The following is a 14,770-nucleotide window of genomic DNA, read 5'->3' on the forward strand; positions in this document are numbered from 1 at the left end:
AGTAGGGAAGAGACCTCAAGAGCAGCGGAAAACAAATCGAAATAACTCTTATATTGTAAACACGTATATATTGTAACCGCTTGTGCTACCTCAGCTTTTGGTTTTCTTACTCAAAGATGCTAGATTTGTTTGTAAATATCATAGCACAAAATAAATACACTTAAACATAATATTAGTGGTTAATATATATTATATTTTACAAGATATGTCTTTGGTTAGTAGTACTAATGTATGCCATTGGAGTGTAATAAAAAATTGGCGCTATATGTAGAAATGCTTATAATGCCACCTGTACCATTGAGTCACCAAGCAGAGGTTTTTCACTCGTGAAACATTAGTTTGTCAAAATATTGGCTTGAAAAAGGCATGGTTGGAGTGACCAGAGAAACGTTAGTGCAGTGCTTCTGGCTGGACGTGTTGGTCGGCTTGGAGCATTCTTGTTTAACGTTCTCCTGGTGACCAGCATTTGTGACGTGGCTTCATTTCCTTCTCAGAACTTCATCTCAGAAGGGAAGGATAGAGGAAGATATCTATGATGAAATGATGTCGACCATCGAGGGCCTCAGTTCAACTAAGTATGCAGTACTTCATTTTTTTTCTTCATATTTTCTTTGAGAATAATCTGTGTTCTCAATTTTAAGTCTGGATATAAAATTTACTTCTTGAAAATGAAAAGTTAGCAGGGTTTCTGTCTTGCTGTTTTTTGGTCTTCTTTTTACTGACTTTAGTTCCTTTTTGGTTTTAATTTGAATATGAGACTACTACTGCATTATTATAGCAAGAAGCCAATGGTTAATCTAGCTGTCCAATGTGGTGTAGTGCTATGAAAGAGCAAAATTATTGCTTTGTTTCTGATGGCTGTCTGAAGTAATGAGCAAATAGGAATTAATGTTTGTCTTCTGTTTATTAACGTAAGTGTCAGGAAATGGGGTGCAGCCCTGAATAAAACCTACGTATGAAGTCTAAACAGGTTTTTGTGGGTAATCATAAAATTGCTTCAGTGTCTGGTTCACTGAAGGTAAATGGTCTGTCAGTACCAGGTGGTGCATTTGGCACTAGATTTGCATTTAAGAGCAGACAGGCTTAGGCAATGTTGGTGGTTTATTATTATTATTATTATTAATTATTATTATTTTAAATGCAATATTTAAATTCCTATCAAATGTAAAACAGCTGGCTGTTATCACTGTATCTCAGCTATTCCTAACAGGGGCCTGATATTATTTAGGGGAAGGTTTGGGAGGCTTTGAGCCACCTCTAACCTCTGCTGTTGGACTTTCCTGCTGTCTTGTGTGTGTAAATCAGCGGCACTCGCCCCTGCCCTGTGCATCCCTCCTACAAGGATGCCTTTGCACACCCTCCTTGGCACGTTGTGAACATTTTGTAACGTGTGTCTCTTTGAATGCAGCCCATGGTGTGGCAAATCGGATGACTTCTGCGGATTTTCACTGATTTTTGCAGAACCCGGTCTTGAAAAAGAGGTTGGTAAGAGCAAAATAATCCTTTTTGGTCTTTGATTTGCACTTCAGAGCAGCATAAGAATATCTTTGAAAGTGTTTTCTTTCTGAAATGGGATTCTGGAGATGACTGCATGTCCAAAGAGGTTTTTGGTAAAGCAGATCTCATGATTTGTTTAAGCTGGTCATTCTTTCTTGGTAATGCTAATTCTGTAGAGTAAAGGAGATTATCTCTAACCTGTGGTGAGATTCTTGGTGTAAGGGGGTTAGCAGGAGTTTGGCAGCTTTACTATATGAAGAACTTCTCTCAAAAGTAATGAAAATTAAAAAAAAAAAAAAATCTTCATCTGTAATCATAGAATTGTTGTGGTTGGAAGAAACCCCCAAGACCATGGAGTCCAGCCATAACCCACCCCTGGCACTGCCCCATGTCCTGAGAACCTCATGTCCGTCTGTCCAGCCCTCCAGGGATGGTGACTCCAGCACTGCCCTGGGCAGCCTGTTCCAATGCCCCACAGCCCTTTGGGGAAGAAATTGTTCCCAGATCCAACCTCAACCTCCCCTGGCGCAGGGAATGAAAATACTCTGGGTTTTGTGGTTGTTTCATTGCAAGTATAATACTATTATTTGTTAGGTACAGTGTACTTTCTCTGTTTGAATAACTCTAATTTAATTTACTGTGCTGTGGTGTGCTGGATGTAGTTACTGGTGTGTAAATACACTTTAGTGTATACTCATTTTTATAAGGATTTGGACTATGTGCATCTGTGAAGTGCTTGTTTACCTACTCAGTGAATTTTCCTGCTAAATTTGAAATTGTCCTTTGGACTGAGCTGTTTTTCTTGATAGATGTTCGGGTTAATTTTATTTGATGGTTTTCTTTTGTTTTATGTATATTTTTAATAGTACAGGATAAATTTGCAAATATGTGTCACAACACAAATGTAATAAAATTTAAAAAAACCCTGGCATTTTCCTTAAGATTTATTATAATCTGTGTTTCAGTATCGCACCATTCCTATTCCAAAACTGAAGAGTTACTTTGCATGTGCCAGTTTCGTGTTCCTCTGCATATTTCTGATACAGATGTTTATCATGCCAAAGTAAGTGTCAATATAACTTATAATTAAACAAAGAACTTATTATATATATATATATATAATATAACTTATAACAAATAACTTATAATTAAAATTAACCAAGAGCTAAAGTGAAACTCACGCACGTGAAACTTTTGGAGTTCCTTAGCATTTCCATTTAGGAAACATACACCTCTTAGGACTAATTTACCTCTTAATAAAGGATGCATTCATGTTGTTGGTCTAAGAGCCCAGATATCAGTATGGAAATAAAATAGAAATATTTCTTTAATATTGCGTTTGCTTAGTACACGCAGGAAGATGCTCAGTTAAGTGAGGAATACTATTTTATAAGAATAGTTGGCTGTAAGCACATTGAGCAATGGAAAAATGGGATTAGTTGTTCAAAATGTGCTCAGTGTCTGTAGAGATGCGAGGAGGGAACGTGGAGCTTCTCACACCTCCAGGGAAGCCTTGTGATAATTCTGACGCGTATGGTATATTTGTTTTCCATGGCTGTGTCGGTGCCTTTTCCACGTGGTTTGTGCACAAGGTAGTTCAGGCTGACAACGAGTAGAAGAATATCTTAAATTAGTAGTTGTGCAACAGACCAACAATAACCTGGGCACTGCTGTGGGTATCCAGTGACAGTAGAATACAAGTTGTATTTAACTTTAGAGAAACACTGTTTGCAAATGTTACTCTGAATTGCAGTTTGAAATATATATTGTTTTCATTCAACACTTGTTTAATCTTTTCTATTCAGAACTGCAAAACTAGGAATTTCCTTTGGCATCGTGGCAGTTATCGTTGTACTTATTTTGTTGGTGTGCTTTGCTGAGAAGTGTATGGTGAGTTTATCTTTAAGAGATTCGTTCTTTTCAAAAGCGGATGGATGTCATTTGGCAACGTGGTCTGACTTTCGGGATGGTGAATTAAGCCCTTAATTTCAATAGGAGTTAGAGGAGCCTTGGACCTCAGATTCCCAGAAGATTTAGTTGCCTGAAGCTGATTTTCACGTCTGAAAATTCTCACTGTAATTCAGAATTATTTGGGTGCCCTAATAGATGGGAGGAGGAAGTTATTAACACTTGCTGAGTGGGGCTGGGGTTTTTTGAATTTATTTTTATTATGTTTGTCCTTAATAGTAATTTTGATTGTACATCCTTACTGGAAAAAATATCAAAATAAGCTTGAATGCAATATGAGTTTTCATAAGCCACATGAAAATTAGAAGCATATGAATAATTTATTGGCAGAAATTTCATAACTGTTCCAAATTCACCATTACATCAATTGGGACGCTTTACGTTTGTAGTTCCTTTTTCTTTGCATTATTAAATGTATGCAATTACTGTTTAAAATTGCACTCTGTACGTGGGATAAAGTTTTATGATTGATTTAAAAGTACATTTAGATGGCATGTATGGAGTTTATATAAATATATATGAGTGGATGGATTTTTATATGTATATATCTGTGTAGAGAGGTGTGTGTATATGTATGCATGTGTGGTTTCTACGTATGTAAAACGCATGGAGAAAATTGCAAGACTGCAATTGCATCCAACTTGAGTTTGACACGGGGAGTGTTTTGGTGTAGCATCCTTGTGTAAGGATTGAAATTGTGAACAGTTTTTCTCTGGAATAATGAACAGAGCACATTAGGATGGCAAGAAATGGAACTGGCTTTGTTTGGTTTCTATTTAGTCATCTGAAAATGTAGTTCCAAATATAAAATTATAGCTCTCTTAAAAATACAACATAGGTTGGCACTATATTTATAGTAATAATTCTCTAGGGCTTTGAATCAGATCATGATTTTGTATTTTTAAAGAAGAGGATTTTAGCACCCAGCCCTTATTTCAAAAGGAAGGCATCAGGTGTTGAATCTGAATGACTAGATTCAGAGTTTGAAATTAGGATTCCAGTGAAGACTCTTCACCCTCTACTGCAGGGAAAACTTATTTTATCTTTAAAAACATTTCTTCCGTGTATCAAAATGTTACTGAAACCAAGTGATTTTGTTTCCAGAAGTGCTGCTCGGAGCGGTGGCTGCTCCTGCGCCGTCTTTGTGCTGTCTCCGAAAAGGTGGAAACGATGCCTTTGCTGCGGCTCCCTCTGGCTGTCATCACTATAGGTGCCTTGCTCATTATAGCCATCTTTAATTTGGTAAGTAATTGCATTGTCTTTATTCTTTGGACTTACTGTAACACCCACAGTTTAAGTAACTCCCTGAATTCTTTTCAAGCACCTTGCTTTTTGCTGCTTTTCTTAATTTGCAACACAAGGATTGATTTACACCAGGATAATGCACGATGCCGCGTATTAATAAAAGCACTAAAAGTAAAAATTCCCAGTTTGCAGCACTAAAAATTCATGTGCGAGACTTGAAAGCAAAAAAAGGTGACGTAAAATAGAACTCAAAATGACATTTATAATTACTATTGATCATAACTATCATCACTAAGGTTGTCTTCTGTTTTTTAATGTGGGTTTAAGTGTCTGGCGGGTAGAAGTTTTAAGCAGTTTATTTGCACTAGTGAATCACACAGATGGAGGAGGGAAGAACATCGCTTGGCTCTTATAAAACCAAAGACATTTTGGGTAGCTACTGCTAGGCTAAGATGCAAATGGAGTTTGTCTTTTAACTGTAGTTGGAGTATTGTATTGCACCTGGGGTACACACGTTTGGAAATCAACCCTTTGGAGGAACCAGGAGCACTCTGCTGTGGGTTTTGATGTGGCATGCCACGTTAAACCTGTCTTTACTAAAAGCAATATCCTTCTGGTCCCACGGGTGCCATTCTTCCCGTTCCACGGGGAGTTTCTTCTGGTGGATCTACTGCAGAAAATGCTTAATTTTCTTTTGTCGGGTTGTTTTCCTGCTGGCCTAGGTCCTTGAATTGACTCTGTGGTGTTGTGTGAGCACCACCAGCCAGCCCACAAGAAACAGGAGCAGCTGCTGTCACACTGGGGCTGAGACAGAACCACGGGTTTGTGCCAGTTAGCACAGCCAGAATGGGAAAATTCACCCTGAAATAAAACACAAGGAAATACATGGCAATTTTAACCTTTTCGCCCCTTGTGTGTACATATATGTTTAATAAAATTATATGTGATATCATTATATTTCAGCATTGATATTGCAATAGCACTCAAAGGGCAACCAAATCAGGACCTCAGGTTATGATATATGGAGAAAAAAACCTTAAACTTGGTTACAACCTGTTAACGAGTTTCTATGGTCGTTTGTTTGTTGTGGAGGGTTTTTTTTAATTAATTTTTTTTTTCTTCCTCATAAATCAGGCTACCGAAAAGAACAAACCTGCAAACTTTACTGGATCAAATGACCTGTGTGCTACCAGTTCTGTGAGTAGAGTGCTGTCTTAATTCCTAAGGTTAAAATGAAATGCGTCTTGGAGGGTGTGTATAATATAGATGAATGGGAGAGTTTTGATATCTTTTAATCATTTTATAAAGGTAGAATTTTTAAATCATTGAACATAAAGATTTAGTCCTACCACAGGGCAGTTCTAGGGATAGTTTCTATCATTAACTGTGGCTCTCCTGTGCATCTTTTCCAAAAGTCTGGAGTAGCCGTGGATAAAGCTGAATTCTTGGCTTATTTTGATTACTCCGCACATTTTCAAGGCATTCTCCAGCATTTCTGTGAGGATAGATCCAGCACTTATGACCACACAAAAGGATTATTTCTGAGCGTTTCATTTTCTCCCTTTAATTCCAAAGGAGCATTCTAGTTTGAGACCATCCAACATTTGGGATGCTCCTTTGTCACCTGGCTGCCCCTTTAGATGATGTTTTTGAACAGGTTGTGTGAGGACCTTTTCATTCAGGTCCTTCTGACAGATGCTGAGTTACACTTACATAACGCACATTGTACTTATTGGGTAACTTTCTGTTCTTGCATGTCCGTAAATCAGCCGTTCGGAAACACAACTCAGTCCTGCGTTGAGGAAACTGTAAGTAGTGAATATGTGTTACTTTAAAACGCGGATCTCTGGATATTGTGTATATTACTAACAATTGGCAGGTTCTGTTGCTGTATAAACCACAGTTTTTTAGGTATCTGGGAGCAGAAAAGTTCTTCATGATAGACCGAAAGGGCTTAAATGGCCAACAGAGCAATGTCAGTGGTTTCTGTTTCAGAGGTTTGGCTTCAGGGTTGTACCTGTGGGTGCCCATTACCTTTTGGAAGTTACTCGATGTCTTTAGGATGTCAAAATTGGGAAAACACATCACTAGACAGGCTCTGATCCTGAGTTGCCCATAAGTTGTTTTACTTTCCTTCACTTCAGCAGAACTCTTCCCCATTTCCTAAGAACCTCCCAGATCTCTAGTGGGCCTGTGCTGTTATGCATGATAAACTTGGCTTTGTACATAAAGAGAAATAAACTCTTGAGGGGTAGAAGCTGAGGTCGTGTTGGTGTTGGTTGTAAAGTCTGCTGGTTCAGCATCTCCTGGCCGTGTGCAGACCTTGGACACCTCCCCTCAACTGGGCATTTGTTGGTAATTCCAGTGGCTAACGGCCCCAGATTGATCAGGTTTATTAGCATCAAAGTTCTTACAAAGGAGCTGCGCCTGAGGTTGGACACCAGGGCACAGTCTTCACGTGCCACAGGTTGGGGAGAGGGGAATGTGGGATCTGCTGCTGCTTACGAAGGGGAGCACCGGCAGAAATAGGAGCAGAACGCTGGAGTTCTGGTTCAGAGCTGCACTATTAGTCTTGGAACTTGAAATAAAGTGTTGCTCAAATTAATAGACTTCAGAAGATAAATTCTCAATGCTCTTCAGTTTTTATCTGACACTGTTTAGGTTGGTGTGGTGCTTTTTGTTTAAATATTTTTGTTTGTATTCAGCAAATGAATAAAGTGAACTAAAATGTATTAAGTTCAGCCTTTTAGTGCAATTAAAAATAGGGCTTTAGGTGTATTTATCAAGTAATTGTAATTTCTTCTACTTAAATAACAATGATTGTGAACTTAGAGCATTTGCTATAGTTTGGAAGTCTTTTGTGGATAAAACCTGAATAATGCAACTGTTCTTTACGTTCTTCTTTTACAGTATTATGCTTACTGCTGCATATTGGGCTTCATCGCTTGCTCGGTATTTCTTCAAATGAGCTTCGAACTCAAAGTTCTCCTGCTGTCCATCGCTGTGACCGTGTACCTCGTCATTTTTAACACCCTTCAGCACAGGAACCTCGGCTTCTACGGCAACAGCACCAGGTGCAGTGTGAAGTTTCTTGTCATTGACAACAGCGTTTCATTAAAGGAGGTGTTAGATTTTTGTACTGGAATACTGAAATATCAAAATAATACGTGTTGGACGTTACAAACCTTTCTGTAAAGTTAATGACTTGGAAATCGTATGGGATCATATTCTCTTTTCTTCTTTTAAAGAATGTTCTGAAAAATTCTGTAGTATGGCTTCTGAGATCTCTGGAAGCTCAGCTTGGGGGTAGAATGTTACTCTTATAATAAGGTTGATCTGTTAAATTATGAAGAAAAGCTTTGCTAAGAGTCTGCTGCTCACGCTGTGCTTGCGAGCCCTTGCTAGTCAATAGGATAGAAAACTCCTACCTCACTACACCTATTTGCAATAGGAGCAGCGATTTGCCTGATCTAATTGATCTAACTGAAGAAACGATAAAAATACTTCAGAGAAATCATATGTGGAAGAGTTTTACTGTTTGTTTTTAGCCTGTTTCTCAGATTCTCACCTAGTCTGATAGCTGAAGCTGTGGGTAAATGTATTTTACAGAGCCTGTCCTCTGCCGTCCCGTCCCCCAGCCCTTCAACAGGTGGATTTTCTTAACACATACACGACTTGTTGTATTGCTTTCTTGTTTTCAGGCTTTTCATCAAAGAGCCAAGGATAATGACTAATTTGTATCTGGTTCTGTTTTACATAACCCTAATTTTACTTGCAAAACAGGTATGTATGTCAAAAGCAATAGGTTCTTTTACTTGCAGCAAGTTAATTTAAATAAAATGCAACAGTATTGTTCATTGAAATTGCACACTAAATTAGTGTGTGTATGTATATATTTAAATCCTGTTGTACTTAGTTGTAGATAATGTATGTAGCTATAGATAATGCAAAAATTTTTACTATGAAAGGGCGGGAACATCTTAATATTTTTAAGTAGTGTTTTAATTACAGAAGTCAGAGCTTTCAAATTGGATCTCTCTGTATTTACATGTCAATATTCATCCTAAATCAAGGCAGTAAGTCAAGATAAAAATAATCACCATACTATGAAAATGTCATTTTAGTAAATACACCTGATGGTATTCAAATGGCTTTAATTCATACTGGCAGCTTCATATTTTTCTGACTTGCATTGTCAAAGCACATTTTTGTAACTATAGAGGCTCAAAAGGCCTTGAAGAAACTTTATTGCTACTACACTTTTTGAATAAATTGACTAGCGAGATATTAGATGGTGTAATTTATCATATTTGGTCCCTTTGCAGATCGACTATTACTGTCGGCTGGATTGTCTGTGGAAGAATAAGTTCAAAAAAGAACATGAACAGTTTGAGACGATGGAGAACGTTAACAGGCTTTTGCTGGAAAACGTCCTTCCAGCACACGTGGCTGCCTATTTCATTGGTGACAAACGAAACGAGGTTTGTTTTGTAGTCAACTGGAGTTGGGGACACAGAGCGTCAGGCGAACGAGCACACAGACAATAAGGTTCTGCACTCGCTGCCGCCTGTTTGTGTCCCAAGACCTTTGTAAACCCAAGAATCTGCTACCCAGATCGCCTTAAAAAAACACAGACTTAGTGTCAGTCCCTGAAATCTGTTCTCAGAATCACTAGTTCAGCTTCAGGACACAGTTTGAGTTTGGCAAATGTTTAAAAAGGATTTACTGCTCTCCCAAGGCCACGTTTTACCAGCGAAGAGGGGCCTTCTTTGGAAGGAAGTTGGTTGAGGAACAGATAGTATCTCCTTGGTAACAACCCCAGTGAGAAGTTCATCCATAATGATGTTTCTTTTTAAAGACATCCATCTTATTCAGCCAGTATGTCAGCAGAATAAGTATTGCTGAGTTCACGTGGGATGGGCACGTCCAGAACAGGTGGGAATCTTTCAGACACACAGATATCTCAGCTTTTCCTTAGGCAAATCAACTTCGTTAATGTTTCTAATAAAATAAAAGATACCCACCATAAAGCACCGTAGTTGACTTGGTAGAAAACTGTGATTTGATAAGTGGTTACAAGAGCAATCATCGTTTGTGTAGCTGTGGAGGGAGGCGGCTGCTGACAAGGTGTGGGTGCATTTTCCCTGCAGGACTGGTACCATCAATCGTACGACTGCGTCTGTGTCATGTTCGCGTCCGTACCAGATTTCAAGGTGTTTTACACCGAATGCGATGTCAATAAAGAAGGCCTGGAATGCTTGCGGCTGTTAAATGAAATCATCGCTGATTTTGATGAGGTAATTAAGCTTCTGATAAAAACAGGCTGGATTACAGATTTACTGCAAAATAAAATGTTCACTACATCTGTGAGCATTGGGGGGGGAAAGGCTGTTATATTGAACTGATATCCTGAGTTCAGCCTCGCAGTCTTGAAAGATACATTCCCATGTGATGGGCTTTTTCAGTTACATCATCTAATGCATTAGTAGTATGGTCTGAATATCCCAAATTTCAGTACTTCAGCGCTTTATTTCTCCTATGACCAGGGAAGGCAAAACTCGGTACTTTCTTATCTAACCTTCACGTGGCTGGTAGTATTCCTGAAGATGTTTAATGCTTGTTGTAGACAGAGTGAGGTTTCTGGTTAAACACTGAAATACAGTATTAAAGTCTCAAGTATCTCTTTTCCTTCCCCTCAACCAGCTCTTGCTAAAACCGAAATTCAGCGGTGTGGAAAAAATCAAAACCATTGGGAGCACTTACATGGCAGCAGCGGGTCTGAGCGTCACGCCGGGCCAGGAGAACAACCAGGTACGCTGGCTCTGGAATCCGCCTTGGGGATTTGCTGTGTGTTTCAGAGTAACAGAATGGGCCGCGATACAAAAAAGGGAGTAAATCACCAAGAGTGCCTTTCTGAAATGTGGGAAAAGATGACGAAAGTGTGTTGTCTCCTGTTGGATTCACCATTTATCTCCTAGTTCCATTTTTTCCAAGCGGTTATTAAGTCTGTAAACCCAGCATACTTTTTACATCTTTAATCTTTGATTTTGATAGTTAACATTTCTGGATGCATCGCGGAATAGCCCTAATAACAGGGAACTCCAAGAATGGCCTCCAAAGCGAAGGCAGGTTCAGAACCGGGCAGGGAGCTCTTTGTGCTCCCGAGAGCTGGCACAGGACAGAGAATCTTTAGGTGCCACGTTAGATGTGAGTCTGAACCTGTTTGTCACCCGGGACAATTAAAACCGACTTCTGTACTCAGGGTCACATTCCCTGGAGCAGGTTTGTGTGTGACATTGGGTGCACGTGTGTAGTATATACAAAATGAAAAATTAAATCTGGAATCCTGAAGGACAGACATAAATTCATTATAAAATTTGATTATATCACACTTACCACCTCCCAGCCATTCACATTGAATTTAAAGTGTTGTTTTTAAACCAGCTTGAATGTTTGTTGAACTGTGCAATTCCGCACCGTTGCAAGGATGAGTGGTCTCATCCTTAGAAACAGGTGCTGAATTCACTAATAGTACAATAGTAGCGGTTTGGAACAGTCGCCTGTGTTGTGATTTGACGGTTAATCCGTGTCCCGAATCGCGCAGGACAAGGAGAGGCAGCACGCTCACATCGGGATCATGGTGGAGTACGGCATCGCCTTGATGAGCAAGCTGGACGGCATCAACCGACATTCCTTCAACAACTTCCGCTTGCGCGTCGGTGAGTCCCGTTGGTGGAGAACGTGAACGCTGCAGCTCCATGAAAATCACAAACGAGGTGGGATGACCTGGGGAATGCTGAGCGCCGGGGAGCCCCTCTGAACATCCAGCACAGGGTTTGGACTATTATGAAATGCTGAGTCGCAGGGGGAGTGTTGTCTAGTCTAGGTTCTTCAATAGGCCAGGCTTCTTCAATAAGCCAGGCTTGCACGCGTGGGCTTTTTTAATCACTGGAGGGAGCAATGTGGACACTGCAGCTGGCTGAGTTTGGACAAGATAATGGGTATGGACGAGGAGTGAAGTACCCTGTTCTCAGCTGTTGACTAAAGCCAGGATACAAATGTTTATTTCCATATGTTCAAAGAATTTTGCTTCAGCATGAGCTTTGCCCCAGCTCATTCTGGGCCTTCCCGTTTCACAATTTCCTCAGTACTGATATTTATGGCCCAGAGGCAATACTGAGGACTGGAAAAGTGTTGCAGGGTTAAGTAGTTTAGTTTTGTTTTCCTGAAGCTCATGATTTATGGCTAATACTGAAGCTATCACATAACTTTCTACTTTGGTAATGACACCTGCTTTGGTTTATCCCAAGGGATAAATCACGGCCCTGTGATCGCCGGTGTGATCGGTGCCCGGAAACCTCAGTACGATATTTGGGGCAACACCGTGAATGTCGCCAGCCGCATGGAGAGTACGGGGGAGCTTGGGAAAATCCAGGTAAATCCTGCCAGCCGGCGTCTCAGAAGTCATTTCTAGTTGGTTAGGGATTTTTTAAAAATGTGAATAATCAGGAGAATTTCATAAGAGTTTTTCTAATTCTTTTCGCACAAAGGTCACGGAAGAAACGAGTAATATACTGCAGGAGCTGGGATACTCGTGTGAATGCAGGGGACTCATCAATGTCAAAGGCAAGGGAGAGCTGAGGACGTACTTTGTGTGCACCGAGACGGCCAAATCCCAAGGCATGGGCCTCAACTGAGGCTGCGACGAGCTTGATCGGAACAGACAATAGAACTGCCTCCCTTCTGTGAAGACTTAGAATTTCCCTCCTTATGTGAAGGACAGTATTCGAAAACCAAATATATACTATTCCTATTCTGCATCTCAAGATAAGAGAATGACTTTTGTCTGGAAAGAAGTTCTGAAAAGTTCCCAGAAGACATGTAATCACCCCTCGGGGAAAAAACCTACCTTCTCCTGAAATCATTTGTGGATTTACCTGGAACTGCCACGAAGCATTTTCCATTAGTTCCTTCCCTTAGCTGCACTGTGGGAGCCTCAGCTGCAGGAGCGCCGGCCACGCTGAGCTCCATACCTGTTCAACGTTCCACGGCTCCGCTGGGCTCCTCTGCAAACAATTAATTGCACAGTATTGGATCACTGTTTTATTGTCTTAACTTTCCTCTAGTTGGGTGTTTACATTGTATGAGGTGTCCTCCGTATTTTTGTGCCTTTGGCGTTAGTACCTGTGCGCGTGTTTTATAAAGTGCTCTTTGTTTTTCTAAGCTTGGCTTTAAATTTAAAGAAGACCGGTCCTGAGGAGCCCCGAGCAGCTGCGGTTTGTCCTGTGCGCTCAGGAGCTCTGCGGGCGCCGGCGTTCTAAGGGCCCTTAGGGAGCAAAAACAACCATGAAAATTGTTTGGAAACTGGAGAACTGATCAGGTAGTATTAGAGACAGTGGGCAATGCTGTGTGAGCAGAACCGCGCCTGAGGTGGGGTTTGCTTTGTTTGGTTTGTTTCCATTTTTCGGGTTATGTATTATACCTTTTAGAGGCAATGCAGCTTATGGAGCAAACTGGCTTGGAAGGTTCCACAAAGGATGGATGGAGAAACATCTTCCTAACGGACAGGTTTCAGCAGAGCCTCAGTATTGAACATATGTGTAGAGCATTGGTGAGATGATCACGGAAATCAACTTGCTGTAAGTTAGTTTAGTTTGTAAAGTTTTGAAGCTGTTAATGGCTTCTGCTAATTTGTAAATTAGCGTTTTTCCACTCACTGCAGTCCCTTAGTCTGTTTTCTGTTGGTGAGGATGATCGTGTTTTGTAAGGGTAGCGTCTTGTGCCCGGTTATGAGTATTAACCAAGGATGGATCCCCCGACACACGTGTCGTGTGGCTGAACAGCAGTGACTGCAGAGTCCAACATGTTTCGTTAAGCCCTTACAAACAAAGCAGCGTTTACAGATACCCCCAGGTTTAGTACTAAACCCCACGGCACAGTGTTTCCCAAGCAGTCCTATGCATCACTGCCGCTTTCTAATTACTGTGTAATTTCTCTCGCAGCTGAAGTGACTATGTTCCAAGACAGGAACAAACCTAAATATTGTCCAGCTGTGGATTAAAACTGTGCTTGTGGCCTTTGCCAGCCCGGTAGGTCAAACCTGTGTGTGTGGGCGTTGGGAAGCTCCCAGTGGGGCTGGCGGCTGCGCGTGGACTCTGCTGCAGAAGGGTTTCCTACTTATCAGTGTAAGGTCAGTGTTGTAGTAGAATAGACTTTCAAAAAGCTTTTGCTACTCTCGTATGTTGTATATTTGTAGTAAACAGATGCTCAGCAAGCATTTGTTTAGAGGTATTTATTTATTGTTTTATAAGGACCGTGCTCCTTTTAGTGGCCTTTGATGTACGTTAGCTGAAGCGACTCCAGCCGGAAGGAGCCTGGAGCCAGAGCCGGCTCTGAGCTGTTTCTGTTCACAGAACCAGTCGAACGTTGATGTGAGTGAGCTGTGAACGGAACCGCTGTCTGGAACAGCACTTTGAATCACTTGTGTTTACATGATGCGGCCTGTCAGGCTGGGAACTCGCTCGGGCGTCTCTTGGACGTGCCCTCGTGTCCAACCGCGGCTCTCGGGGCCACAGCCGCAATCTGTGGCGGTTCCGCGGGGTGATGAACAAGGGGTGGTGGCTGAGGATGCTTCCTGATTGCTCCTCAGAACTGGAACGGTATAATACAAAAGCTCTGTTAAACCACAGAAAAGGTTCAGTTTAAGAAGCAACTGTATTGAAACGATTGCTCTCAGCAATCCTTTCGAGAGTGAACTGTGAAATTTACAGTAACCTTGTTAGAAAAGCCTTCCTTACAGCATTATTGTTTTCGTAAACCGAGAAAATGGCACTGTATCTAATTTGAAGAGCTAACCATGTCTTGAATTAGCAATCTGTTTTAAAGAACAAACTTTTGTTTTTACCATCAAATAAAAAACTTCCTGAAGCTTGTTTGGCTTTGCAGTTGTTGTCGTGAAGATTCCCAGGAAGAGGAGGCGCGTTTCTGATACCCCTGTAGCGTCAACGAGGTTGTTTTTCCTTGTAAACTCTTATCACAGGGCTGGTTGGAGATGGGAAGG

General features: G+C 40.9%; 1 protein-coding gene across 4 annotated transcripts in view; it reads left to right on the plus strand.

Annotated features, from left to right (window-relative positions):
- ADCY7 (adenylate cyclase 7) overlaps window positions 1-14,642 on the plus strand; it is a 53,876-nt gene extending 39,234 nt beyond the window's left edge. For all 4 annotated transcript variants that reach the window (XM_082062697.1, XM_082062699.1, XM_082062696.1 and 1 more), the window contains exons 13-27: window positions 495-575; window positions 1,409-1,481; window positions 2,463-2,560; window positions 3,303-3,387; window positions 4,570-4,707; window positions 5,845-5,907; window positions 6,480-6,518; window positions 7,621-7,784; window positions 8,412-8,493; window positions 9,036-9,191; window positions 9,861-10,007; window positions 10,414-10,521; window positions 11,315-11,429; window positions 12,021-12,145; window positions 12,261-14,642. In XM_082062697.1, the coding sequence (XP_081918823.1) occupies window positions 495-575; window positions 1,409-1,481; window positions 2,463-2,560; window positions 3,303-3,387; window positions 4,570-4,707; window positions 5,845-5,907; window positions 6,480-6,518; window positions 7,621-7,784; window positions 8,412-8,493; window positions 9,036-9,191; window positions 9,861-10,007; window positions 10,414-10,521; window positions 11,315-11,429; window positions 12,021-12,145; window positions 12,261-12,407 (1,621 nt within the window). In that variant the 3' untranslated portion in view covers window positions 12,408-14,642. The remainder of the gene's footprint in view (window positions 1-494; window positions 576-1,408; window positions 1,482-2,462; window positions 2,561-3,302; window positions 3,388-4,569; window positions 4,708-5,844; window positions 5,908-6,479; window positions 6,519-7,620; window positions 7,785-8,411; window positions 8,494-9,035; window positions 9,192-9,860; window positions 10,008-10,413; window positions 10,522-11,314; window positions 11,430-12,020; window positions 12,146-12,260) is intronic.
- Window positions 14,643-14,770: the final 128 nt, after the last annotated feature.

This window comes from Streptopelia decaocto (assembly GCF_964273445.1).
Source record: "Streptopelia decaocto genome assembly, chromosome: 11".
NCBI classification, from domain to species: domain Eukaryota; kingdom Metazoa; phylum Chordata; class Aves; order Columbiformes; family Columbidae; genus Streptopelia; species Streptopelia decaocto.